Source organism: Castor canadensis, chromosome 6 (genome assembly GCF_047511655.1).
Source record: "Castor canadensis chromosome 6, mCasCan1.hap1v2, whole genome shotgun sequence".
Taxonomy (NCBI): Eukaryota; Metazoa; Chordata; class Mammalia; order Rodentia; family Castoridae; genus Castor; species Castor canadensis.
Window position 1 is genome coordinate 144,524,467 of NC_133391.1, and position 13,273 is coordinate 144,537,739.

The 13,273-nt window shown below is 36.7% G+C and overlaps 1 protein-coding gene across 3 annotated transcripts in view; it reads right to left on the reverse strand.

Moving 5' to 3' along the window:
• The window catches only part of Wdr70 (WD repeat domain 70), a 312,490-nt gene that overhangs the window by 15,196 nt on the left and 284,021 nt on the right, over nt 1-13,273 (reverse strand). For all 3 annotated transcript variants that reach the window (XM_074077580.1, XM_074077579.1, XM_074077581.1), the window contains 3 exons: nt 12,856-12,935; nt 10,828-10,944; nt 8,436-8,598 (listed from right to left, as the gene is read on the reverse strand). In XM_074077580.1, coding sequence (XP_073933681.1) covers nt 8,436-8,598; nt 10,828-10,944; nt 12,856-12,935 — 360 coding nt within the window. The remainder of the gene's footprint in view (nt 1-8,435; nt 8,599-10,827; nt 10,945-12,855; nt 12,936-13,273) is intronic.

Here is a 13,273-nt window from a genome sequence, read left to right on the forward strand (position 1 = left end):
AGTTACCTTATTATCAAGGGGATAAATATACTAGAATGATAAAATCTTTGAAGAACACGGAGGCCAGAGATAGGCTAGATATCAACATGGTTCTTCACTTATAAAATCTGTAACTATGTGCCACAATTTCTATTTAAAACCCTCTTACTTCATAGAGGAGAACAGCCTCCAGTGAAGGTAAGAGACTCACCAGGTAAGAGCAGGGGTGGAACCACACCCAGGACTTGTGACTCTTAATCTAGTGTTCCCTCTGCTAAAGCAGGCTAGCTCACACAATCACCTTTCATCTTGACTATCACTCAACTTTTCAAATAACTACTATAATCTGCATTTTAATAAGAAAGACTACACTGTAGTAATTAAAAATCAGAGGCCTAACTCTGAAGGGAGACTGCTTGAATTCAAATCTCAATTTTGCTACCTGTTACCTATGGAACACCGGTCAAGTTATAGTTTCCTCATCTATAAAATGGGGGCAATAATACCTTGCCTTATTGTTCATGTTGTGAGGATTACATGAACAATATGTATAAAGTTTTTAAAGTGCAATAAATGTGCCATTATTATCATATAGCTTCCTTTAAATATGAGACATTCCTTACTTCATACAAGTCACCTAGTCTACATAAGTATCAATTTTCTTAATGGGGAATAATTTGTGGTTTGTTTTAAATAATTATTTTTTTATTATTACTAAATGTGAATGAATAATCACTCAGGGTACTGCTTAAAATGTCAATTCCCAGCCCAAATCCCATGGTCAGAGTTGGTTTGCAGTGGAGCCTAGAAATCTACCTTGTTTTACCCTTTTCCCCAATACACACACCCAACTATGATGCAAGCAGTTCACAAAACCACTCTGAGAACCACTGGCCTCTACATAGGAATATGGTAGACAGTGACAATTAATCATCCAAATGTTATGTTATCCTGTTAACTCAGGGAAAAAAAAAGATAATTTTCTTTCTGTGGGTTTATGCTTCCTCCTGACATAAATTATATATATACACAAACACATACACACATATAAATCTTCACTTGCTCATGGAATAACCTCTTTAAATATTGCCTATGAACTCAGCATGACTTTAAACGAATCCTTTATAGGTATGATATTTTATTACATACACAACCATATACACACATCCACCTATCCTGTATCACACAAGATATGCACACTGAAAATTAAATTGACTGAATCAGCAACAATGGCAGCTTATTTGGCAAGAAAAGTAGCCATGGTTGACAGAGCTGTCAGCTTGGCAGGCTGCTGGCTATGTTCCAGGATCACACACACACATCTATCCCTGTCTGATATGTAAGCTAATAGCATTCTGGATCTACATCCTGCCCACTCCCCAGCCAGCTCCTTTCCCCTCCCTCCAGCAGCATCTTTTTACAAGAAACTGTAACTGAATCTGCCCATGTGTGGCCGAACAAGAGTCCTCTGTGAGCCTGCTGTGTTCAAAAACTTGCATCGCTATTAATTGCTAGTGTCAGGACTGAAACTTAAACACTCAACTGATTAATGTAAAGATTCAAAGACTCTTCATTATCATTACCAGAGAATACAGGTGAGTATATGGCATGTGTAGCCAAGTAGATTTGTGGAATTCTACTTGTGCTTTTCTGTAGTAAAGCTAGATACAGTAAATAAATCATTTCATCACCGACAGAAGTCAATTGCAGTGAAGAAAAACAACTAGACACACATTCTCAATTACAGTGACCTTTATGAAAAGATCCTTTTAGATATTAGCTTCCTTTCAAACACTTAGTCACTTGGCAGAATACAGTATACTCTAGCAGGTGAACACAAGAGAAACAGTCCTGCAACCTGGCTAACAAATTACATGCAACAGACAGACAGTGCCATGAACTTAGTGTGCAAAAAATGTAAGGTGACAAAATTGGGTGGAAGGAAAAAGATGGAACAAAATAGATTTTGACATATGAAAAGATACTTTAAAAATTATAAGAATGCAAGTAAAAACTATAATGAATTATGAATTTTTACCAGTACCGGCAAAGATATAATTAATATATTCTCTTAGCAAGGATGAGGGGAAGAAGGCACTGGGTAAGTTGGTTAAAAAGTCTCTTTGGAGTAAATTTTGGCACTATCCAAACAAATTTAAAATGCAAATATCCTTTGACAGCAATTTTATTTCTATAAGTTTTGCACATGTGGGCAAATATGGATGCCCAAAGATATTAATTTCAGTATTATTTATGAAAGCTAAAGACTGAAAACAATGTAACTGCCTATGAACAGGGTTCTGTTTTAGAAAAGTATAATAAGTAAAATTTCTTTATAATGGAATATATAAAGAAAATATAAAGAATGGGCTATATATGTGTGGATAGATCTGGCCCAATCTCCAGATGTGTACTAAGTAAAAACAAATAAAACCAAAAGTCAGCTTATAAAATATATTCTATACCTGTGTTTTAAAACAATGACTGCATCTATCTATACACATATCTCCACATTTATACATGAATTCTCTGAGAGAACACCAACAATCTACAGCAATTGGTGTCTCTAAGTAATAGAATGAAGGAACTGGGAGTTAAGTAAAAGGGAGGCTTTTGGTTCTCATAGTCTACCTTTTAGTTCTCCTGGACTTTTTTTTTTTTCCCTTATCAATGTATTACTTAAAAACTCAGACATGAAATTACATACTAAATTGAAGGTGACCCTTTATCAAAGTAATTTGTTATCAGATGTTAGAAGAGTAACTAGGAAGTTTTAAGGTCAGGTTCCTGGTCTAGGTTGCAGCAATGACTTGCAACCCAGCAGGTTCTAACAGTTACCTTAGTATTCCATTTTCTTCAATGGTAAGTTAAGTTTTTGATACCTTCTTATAAATAATAGATTGCTAATATCTACCAATAATCAGCAAACAGTATTATTTCAATATTGTTGGAGATATCTTAATGATTTACTTTGTGTGTAAACACACACATGTATCTGGAGCAGTAAGCCATCAAAATGATGCTTACTGCCAGGTTCAGAAAGACAAAGGTTTCATGTTTTTTCTCTTATGTGGAAGATAGATCCAAATACAAATACAAGCATTATTATACTCTATGATACTGAAACAAAGCATGTTTTCAATAGTGGGACTGTTAGAGGAGACTGGAGGAGGAAAGAAAGAAGAGAATGATAGGGAATAAAATTGAAATATATTGCATCTATGTAGGAGCAAGATTCAAAGAAACACACTGAAAACTGTTGAACAATAAGGAGTAGGGAGAAATGGCAGGAAGAATAATGGAGGGGGTTAGACTGATTAAAGTACAATATATTTATAGGTAAAATACCTAGGCAAACCCCTTTGAATGATGAATAGATACTTGAACAATGAAGCACTGGAATGTAAAGAGGTCATGTTAAGGGGAGGGTACAAATAGGAGGGGGAGGGTAAAATGCATAGGGAAAAGAAGGGTAAATATGGTTGGTGTATTTTCTAAATTTGTATGACTATGGAACACTGAAACCTGTCATTTTAGGAAGGAGAGTGTGGGAAGAGGGAGAATAATGGAGGGGATGAACCAAACCTGGGTACACTGTATGCATATATGGAAATGTCACAATAAAATCCCATGTACAACTATTATACATTAATAAAAATGTTTAAAAAACTAACCTAAAATGATGCCTAGCGTGTTTAGCAAATTTTAAACTACATTTCTGCTTTCTCTCGTTCTCCGCTAATATTTGATGTATTTCTAAACAAGATTTTTCAAGTATTCAAGATCCCCTATAACAAAAGGAGATAACTGCTCCATTAGAAAAACAAAAGTGTCACACAGGCATAATCTGTAAGCTTATCTGACCGCCATATATTAGCTTATACACACACACTCTATACAAATGAAGCTAAATGCACACTATTTAGCTGGCCAGCCTTGACATGACCCTCTTAGCTGTTGTAATATTATCCAACTCAATGCTCTGATGTGTTCCATCTGTGCTGTTTGGTTATTAACACACAGTGTGGACAACCACCATTGACACTGCACTGTAAAGCCTATGTTGCTACAAAACATACACCAGAGGACACAGTGCTCCCTCCAGATCCCCTCAATTCCCCTTAGCATTCTCATCCAGTGTGCTTTCACTCACAGCAGTAGTACATATCTCTGAAGCCCTGGAGAGCTGGCAGGGCCTGGGAATGTCTTTCCCAATCCCATCTCCAGCCATTAACCACAACCACCAGATAAGGAGATAAGGGAGTCCAGATAGTCTAGCTGCTGTGCTCCTAACTAGGATAACTCTGATCACAGTTGCCAAGGTTATGATGCAGGAGTGCCAAGGTGACCTTCCATGGAACTTGGCTTGATACTGCACCCTTGCTTGTTTCATTACACTTTTCTGCTCTCCTACTGTTTTTGTTGTTGTTTTAGGAACATGTTCTAAGGGATCACATTTACATAAATCACTAACTCGGGGACTGCTATGGAACCCAACTTAAGACAGTATGCTTTTCTTTTATGAAAAGTCATTCTTAAAGATCAACAGAAAGGGGACAAATATAAATATGACATGTTAAGTTGAGTTGTTTCATAAGGAATTTTTCCTAGCACATTAATGTTTTGAAAAGTGACCAGGGTCTAGTTTTCTCATAAAGAGAACATTTTAGCAGTACATAAACATATATATTATGTACATATTATATATATATTTTATACATATATATATACACACACACATATAAAGAAAAGAAAAGAAAAAAAGAGAAGAGTAGAGAAAGAAAAGAACAGAACAGAAAAGAAAAGAAAAAACCAGGTGCCAGCAGTTCACGCATATAATCCTAGCTCCTTGGGAGGCTGAGATCAGCAGGAATGCAATTCAAGGTCAGCCTGGACAAAAAAGTTTGTGACACCCCATCTCAATGGAAAACAAACTGGGTGTGGTGGTGCATGTCTGTTATCCCAGCAATGGCAGGAAGCATAAAATAGGAGGATTGTGGTCCACACTGGCCTGGGATCAAGACCCTACCTCCAGAATAACCAACATAAAAGGGCTGGAGCATGGCTCAAGTGACAGAGCAGCACATAGCCCAGTGTTCAAATCCCAGTACACACACACACACACACCCAAAAGTGAATATATCTCTAAAAGTGCAAAACATATGTGTACAAGTTTATTCACTATAGCATTATTAATAATTTTATTTTATTTATTTATTTATTTATTTATTTATTGTTATTGTTGTACTGGGAGTATATTGTGACATTTAAAAAAGTTCTTAAAATAGTTGAATCATCCCTCCATCATTCTCCTTTATCCCTCTCCTCCCATTCCTGAAATAGTTTCAACATTTTAAAATGATGGAAATAAACTAAGTACTCCATTCATAGGAGAATGAAAAGTTAAATAAACCGTGCTATAAAAGAATGAATGATAAATAAATCACACTATATCTATACAATGGAGTACTATACAACAGTGAAAAAGAACAAGCTCTTTGAAAAGATATAGTGTGATTTCTAGGGCATACTGCTAAGTGAAAAAAGTCAAAGCCACGAAGACTATTTATATCAAGTCACACCTCTTAAATACATATAATTTTTAAAAATCAATTATACTTCAATAGAGATGGGGAATAAAAAGAAGTTAAAGTCTGATAAATTAACTGATAAATTAAAAACTCAAAATGTCATTGAGACAATGTGTTTATAAATACTTTTCCTAAAGATGATTCAAAATTAAATTTCATTCTAAAATGTTAATGAAGAAACTTTTAGATAACCAAGTACTTTGTGGATAATCACAAATTAGGAATAATTTTATGAAAGCTGGATTTGAGTACTCTAATATTTAAAATATTGGCATTTTCCTTTAGATGTTCATATATTGTAATTATACTTCACTATAGACTTTCAAAAAAAGAAAAAAAATCAAATATTTATACCACATTATCCTCATGTAAGAAAAAAGGGGATATTAGGAAATACTCATTATCTGCTCAATTGTGCAGAAGAGACATAAGAAGGATAAAGCAGAAACTTCAGAGATTAGTTAGCCATATATATGGGTGGGTAGGAAAGGTACTCAAAGGAGGAATGGGAATAGAGAAGCAGGGGACGAAGCAGGGGACTTCTTTGAGACTATCTCTTTTAAACTCTGAATCCTTGCACAACAATATTTCATATACACACCCCAAAATAAGGAGAATGTGGGACAAATCCAAAAAGAGAATATAAATACTAACAAATACCTAGGTGCATTTAAAATGGTAACATAACCATAATGACTAGGATGAAGAAGAAAAGATCTCATTTAAAGAACTTTGGAAAACAGAATTTTGACTGGACTGTAAGCCTAAAGACAAAAGGAACTGCTACAATATAGTTACTTAAAGTGTTTCTTACAAAGGTATGAGTCAACAATCCAGCAACTACTTTATGAGTACAAAAGAACAGAAGAAGTAAGAGCTGGGTTTCTCACTATTGGAGAAAGAAGTTACAACTACAGACAGGGGAAAAGCTGAGCCTTGTGGTATAGGACTGAGAACAGAGGCTTCAGTTTAAGTTAATGTTTTTTAAAACACAGACAGATAAATGCATAAATACAGATGTCTACATGTGTAGGTTGTGCACACATGCTTCCTAGTTTTGTCAGCACAGAGGACCTAGAAGCAATTGTGCACTAGTAGCACTGAGCACACCTAGCACCCAGCTCTTAGTTTGTAAACACCATTCTGCAACAAGGGTCCCAGGGATGTGTAAAGAAGTGGTGACTCCTAAGACAGGGACAAGAAAAACAAAGGTGAGCCTGGAGTATCCTGGAAAACACTAAAAATATAAGGGGAAGATTGTTGAAGAAGACAGGAGCCATTCTGAAGGAGCTGCTATTGGCCCAAATAGGAACAATTTGAACAAACTAAACAATGGTAGTACTGGATTTTAATCCATAGAATAAAGTAGGAGTCCTACTACCATTAGGGAAAAAAAAGTTGAAAAACATATGTGGGAGAAAGGACAGGTCTTCCTGTAGGACAATTCCACTTATGAAATACAGAATAGAAGAAAGAGAGATATCAACATTAGGCAAACACCACACTAAAAAATATTATAGGTAAAACCACTCAGGGACTAAATTAAACAGCAAAAGTTTGAAGAGAAATACAATTTGCATATCTGAAAATACAAACTTAAGAACTCTATCAATTTGAAACACAATTTATCAATCCTTCAAATTTACAGTGGGGAGATTTGGGAGACATCAAGCAGCCAAGGTTAGCATCACCAGTAAGACATTTTAATATCACAAAACCCTTGATATGATGTGAGGATTCAACATTATTCCTTTGTTACTTTTGCCAAATATGCATAGCTTCACTCTACTCATGAGAAAATGTAAAGCCAGCCCCAACTGAGTCTACAAAAATAACTAACCACTACTCACTGAAAGTGTCAAGGTCATGAAAGACAAGAAAAACTAAGAAACTATTATGCCGGGGGTGGGGGGGGAGGTGGGGGGGGAACCATGGAGAAACAACAACTAAACTCCTGGAACAAAGAAAGGATATGAGTGTAAAACTAGTGAAAACCAAGTAAGGTGTGTAGCTTAATATTATAGTGTCAGTATTGTACAGTTAATAGTTGCAGTTAATATTGTGCAGTTAATAATAACACTATTGTTAATAGTATTGTATCAGTATTAACCTGATGGTTTTAATAATTAATTGTACTATGATTATGTAAGGTGTTAACATAAGGAGAAGTTGGGTAAAGAATATATATGAACTCTCCACACTATTTTTTAAACTTAAGTCATCAACTAGTTCTAATAAAGTTAAAAATTTTAAAAACTGAAAATTCTACAATAGTACCTTTATTAGTATAAATGTAGCTGGTTTAGTAGCTTTAAGAACTGCACATTCATCCATGTTAAGTCATTCAAGGGAATCTAGAGGCTAGATCTACTGTGCAGTGTTACTTACATATGTAACTCTCTACATAAAAAACTGATCCTTAATTAAGAGACATACAAGTTGCTCTCCTTAGTTTGCTTTAACCCTCCACCACTAAGATAATGTAGTAACTTTGTTTTTTGAAATCATAGGTAGGAACGGACTTCACATAATAGTTTATACCTGGCTATAAACTACTAGTATAGTTTTAAAACTTACCATTTTACAGTTTTAAGATAAAGGCTTAATAGGCTTCAAGACTATGAGGTCCTGCTCCATTTTTCATGCTCAGTATAAAATAAGAAATAGGGAAGTTAGAACTTCAAAATACCATTGTTTGTTCTTCTCAATTCATTAAACATAATCTTCTACTTTTGTTTTTTTATTTATTAATTTTTTTGGTGCTGAGGATTGAACCTGGGGCCTCATGCACACTAAGCACATGCTCTATCACTGAGCCGCGCCCCTAGGCTCCAATTTTTCGGTTCTAAAAAACTATTTTCTTACTTGGAATATGCTGGAGAAACCCAATATGGGTTGTCTTCTGCTGCTTTGGCATGACGCAAAATGGCTTCTCGAGGATTACTGTCATCAGTCTTGTCCAAAGCAATGTTTTTCACAATGTAGGATGACAATGTACCCCCATGGGTTCCAACTCGGCCACCACGACCTGTTTTAAAAGTAAAAAACAAAATTGGAAGTAGAATGAGTACTGCAATACATAGTTGTACCTGTGTGTGCTGTAGTCATCGAACACAAACTTGAATCTTTAAGCTATCATGAATACTTGAATCTTTAAGCTATCATGTAATAAGAACCAAAGTAAGAAATAACCAAGTCTCAACTTCACCACAGCATTTTAAAACAGGAAGAGACTTAAAAAAAAATTATCTTACCTGCTTAATTTATAGAATGATACCAATAAGCAAAGTATTACAGTTTGCCTTAAAAAATTTTTCCAGCATGAACATTTGAAATTCAATAAATAAAAATAATCAATATTCATTAGCTATTACTTTAGCTTTAAACAAATATATGTTAGGGCTTGCATGTTCCAAGTTCCCTATAGTTACTTTGATTTGTATTATGAGAAAACAAATCAGGTGAAAACCGATTCTCATTATTTTACTGTACTATAACTGTCCTGGCAGAGAGAAAGCTCCATAAGAGCAGGGCACTGTTCCCTGCTGGATTCTTAACATGGTGCCTAGTAAGAAAAACATCTGACTTTTTAGAAAGAAAAACAGATGACAAGCCAAATAACACCAAGATTAATTTCATAAATTAAACTAAGAAGAAAGTAAAGGGAATGAGTAACTGCCAGAGAATTTGTGTGGCCAGTGACTATGATGGCACTTAGACTGAGGTGGTTAGGTGAGTCTTTTTGAGAAGACTGGATCCATTTTAGGAAGGTTCAGAAAGTAGAAAGTGCTATTTTCAATGAGCATGTGAGTTAACTACAAAAATGTGGAACAATGGGTATTGGAATAGGAGTGAACCAGTAGTCACATCAGAAGATCAGAATAGGAAAGAAGTGAGGTATAAAACCACAAAGGAGGGTTCCAGTCAGACTGTAGAGGAATTTGACTCTGGAAATACAAGTGTAGAGTGGGAAGCACATGGAGGTTTGAGGGAAGTAACACTATGAACGCTTGAGGAGTTGAGGATAAAAGCTGTAAGATGAATGGAAGTTGGGTGAGAACAAGGAGTGACTTGATATATGGTACCTAGAAGGATTTGCAATGATCCAGGCAAGAATATTATTTAGAAACTTTGGTAGCAGAGAAAGTTAAAAAAAAAAAAAGGGCTACATATGCAAATGTCTTTAAGACTTGAGGAGAAAACAGAAGCAAGTCCAGGGCTCAGGCTCAGATGAATGAACAAGTCAAAAGCTATAGGTTTGGGAGCCTAAGACAAATGGCAAGTACACAGATGATAACAGAAATAGGATTCCAGTAATAGTGTGTGCTGTATTACAGACAATGCTGCCTTGCTTCCTTCTGATAACTACATTCTTTTTTTTATTGTTTTATTATTCATATGTGCATACAAGGCTTGGGTCATTTCTCCCCCATGTCCCCACCCCCTCCCTTACCACCCACTCCACTCCCTCCTTCTCCCCCCCACCCCCTCAATACCCAGCAGAAACTATTTTGCCCTTATCTCTAATTTTGTTGAAGAGAGAATATAAGCAATAATAGGAAGGAACAAGTGTTTTTGCTGGTTGAGATAAGGGTAGCTATACAAGGAGTTGACTCACATTAATTTCCTGTGCGTGTGTGTTACCTTCTAGGTTAATTCTTTTTAATCTAACCTTTTCTGTAGTTCCTAGTCCCCTTTTCCTATTGGCCTCAGTTGCTTTTAAGGCTGATACCTATATTCTTAAAAACTCTTATATGCATCATCTAGGGATACTTACTGGCAGCTCCATTTTATTGACATGGAGTTAAATCATGGCCACTTTCTGCTTTGTGTGAAATGTAATCTAGTCTGGATCCTGGTCAAAGTGCCCAGTGTTATATATGACTCCAATACTGAGAGCAATGGTTTTAACACTGGTTCCAAGGAGCCCCAGAAGAGCTCATGGTGTAGCTCAAGTGGTAGAGTGCTTGCTTAGCAATGGCAGTCCCCTGAATTCAATTCTCAATACCACAAAAATAAAACAACTCCAAGGAGCCCCAGAATTCCACTAAGGTCACCTAAGGGCTCAAGTGCAATTCTGTATCAGATCTATTAGAAAAACATTCTGGTGCTAAAACCAAAATATTTGAAAAATACTTTGAAGTAAAATCTCTCTGAAGATAAGAAGCACCTAGGCCAAAGATCTTCCCACTTCTATATTAATTACCCCACCCTACCCCTCTACTCTCTTTCAGGTCACTAGCTGGATCACAGTCACCTGGGCCTGCTACAGGAGGTTCAGGTTTGTGTGACTTCAGGGGATCCAGTCTGTCCTTCTCCAGTTGTTTCCTTGTACTCCGTTGACGAGGCTCACGGAACATAGGCAATGCATGAGCTGTAAGAAGTCACATTTGAAGATTTTCATTATAATAATAACCCTCCATCCAAAAACATAGCTAAAGCATGACTAACAAAACATGAAATGGAAGTCATAATGATAGCCTCATAATGACAGTCTCACTGTAACCAATTAGCCAGCTTTGTTTGATTCTAGACTCATTGTTCACCTCTCCTGGCAGCTAATGACACTCAGGAAACACTGTCAAAGAAACATTGGTAAGGCTCCACATCTCCCAAACCATGCTAGTAGTTAAAACTTAATTTTGATGGGTTTGAAAAGAAACACTTAATGGAACTACCTCTTATTTTTTCTTATAGGACCCAAATGTGAATAATGCCAACAGCTTGCCCATCAGTCCTGAAGTTTTCTCAGGTGCCTCATAAATACTGGAATCACTTCACACGTTTCTGAAATGTGACCACCTCTCAGGAGTAGTTGACAACACTGAGTAACCGGAAGGGAGGAGCACTTATCCCACTGAAACTGGGATAAAGGTTGCCAGGAATGCAGAGGTGCCTGGATCTCCTGGCATGGGGCTGGATGCACCTTTGATATGGTGCACAAAATAAGAAGATAAAAATCAGTCATACTTGTTTAATTACTGTTGAATGTTTATTCAACATTAAAATTAAAATTCAGAATATAGGAGAGTATAAGAATTTCAAAAGGGAAACAGTATAATAATCTGGAGGAGAAGGTTATCAGGGAAGTATCTTTTACTTACCTTAAAAAAGTACTGGAATAATTTCTTTCAACCCTTACAGGCAGACTAAAACCTGTTTCAAAGAAAAACCTTTTCCAGGGAACCAGGAGAAGGAAGGTAAGGGTTTAAAGGGAATTTGTAATATGAATGAAGTGTTTTTAACACTTCAGAAACTTTTCCAGGATTCCCTCCTGTCCTATGCCCCTCTTGTTGACTGTATCACTCAAAGTAAAACATGCCTGCCTTGAGTCAGGGGAGCTGAAAACACAACTGCCTATCGCTGTGTCAGGCAACGCGACACACACAGTATTTTTAGGAGGGGGAAAATAGTGTTTCACTTCAAACGACTAGAGGAATTTAAGTAGGCCGCGTGTAATTACATGAGCTAGACTGGTTATGACACCGAATTTAGCACTTCTACTCTTGCAAAAAGTGTCATGGGATCTCTTGACTGATCATAAGCTCCCAGGGACTTGATCTTACATGAGATCCACCACCAGGGAGAAATCCAGCAGTATAGCGCCCCCTGGGCTTTAGACTAAGACACTGATAAAAGTCCACAGGGCTATCCGCTACTAACAGTCACTCTCATCCAAGATTTCCTTCCTGGTCATCACTTGTTACAGGTCTGAGGCTGTGGCTCTGGGAACACAGATTAATGAGGCTGTATGGCAGACCTGAGAGAAGTCACTGTGCCCTGGTAAGCTTTCTGCTCACACCCCAGGTAGTTAATTATATATATAAATGCCTCCAGATCAGTCTAAAACACGGTCATAGATTTCTGAGGGAACTGGAGGAGACCCTTCATTTAAACTCCTCACTCACCTGATGAATTTCAGTTGTTCAATATCCCACTGAAAGTCCATGGGACAAACCCAGACTTCATGATTCCAAGACTAGTACTCTTTCTTTTTTATTAGGAAAACAGAATAATAGTCTGGAGACTTCTATGGAGCAATGCATATGGCTCACATGGGCCCTTCTGGTTTGAGTTGAAAGTTACATGTAACAACCTATTCCCTGTGATGAGTCACAGAAGCTTAAGGGGTCAGCTGTCACGTAACTCGTACTCCTGTCTACCTGATGAAAATTTCTGTAATATATACCTCAACTCTGAAGGCTTTTCTGTCTTTAAAACCAAGCAAGCAACACCACGGCAGAGAATACAGACCGTAAGACTGAGAGGCATGCTAACAACTTACGAGTGATGATGTAGTCCTGGGTTAGAGTCTCGGCTTGTTTTGCCTTCCGCTGGGTTTTAACCACACATAATTTTGCTCCCCTAATGAAAGGTAAAAAAAATTATTTTCTTCAGTTCATCGTAGGAATAGAAAATCTACATCAAAAGCATCAGATACTTTTAGGAACATACTGTGCATACACCATCTTGCATCTTGTCAAGATCTTAACTTTCTGAGCAATGACAACAGATGGGAGGTCTTGGTAATAAAGTATTACTAAACTTAAAGAAATGTAAGTCTGTCAGTCAATGGTCACTACCAAGCAAAAGCGTTTGAGAGATTTTAGGACACAAGTTTAAAAAAAATTAAACAACTAACCCAGTCCACTCTCTCTCCCTCTACAAAAAAAAAAAAATAACTAAAAACTTTAAAGATGTAA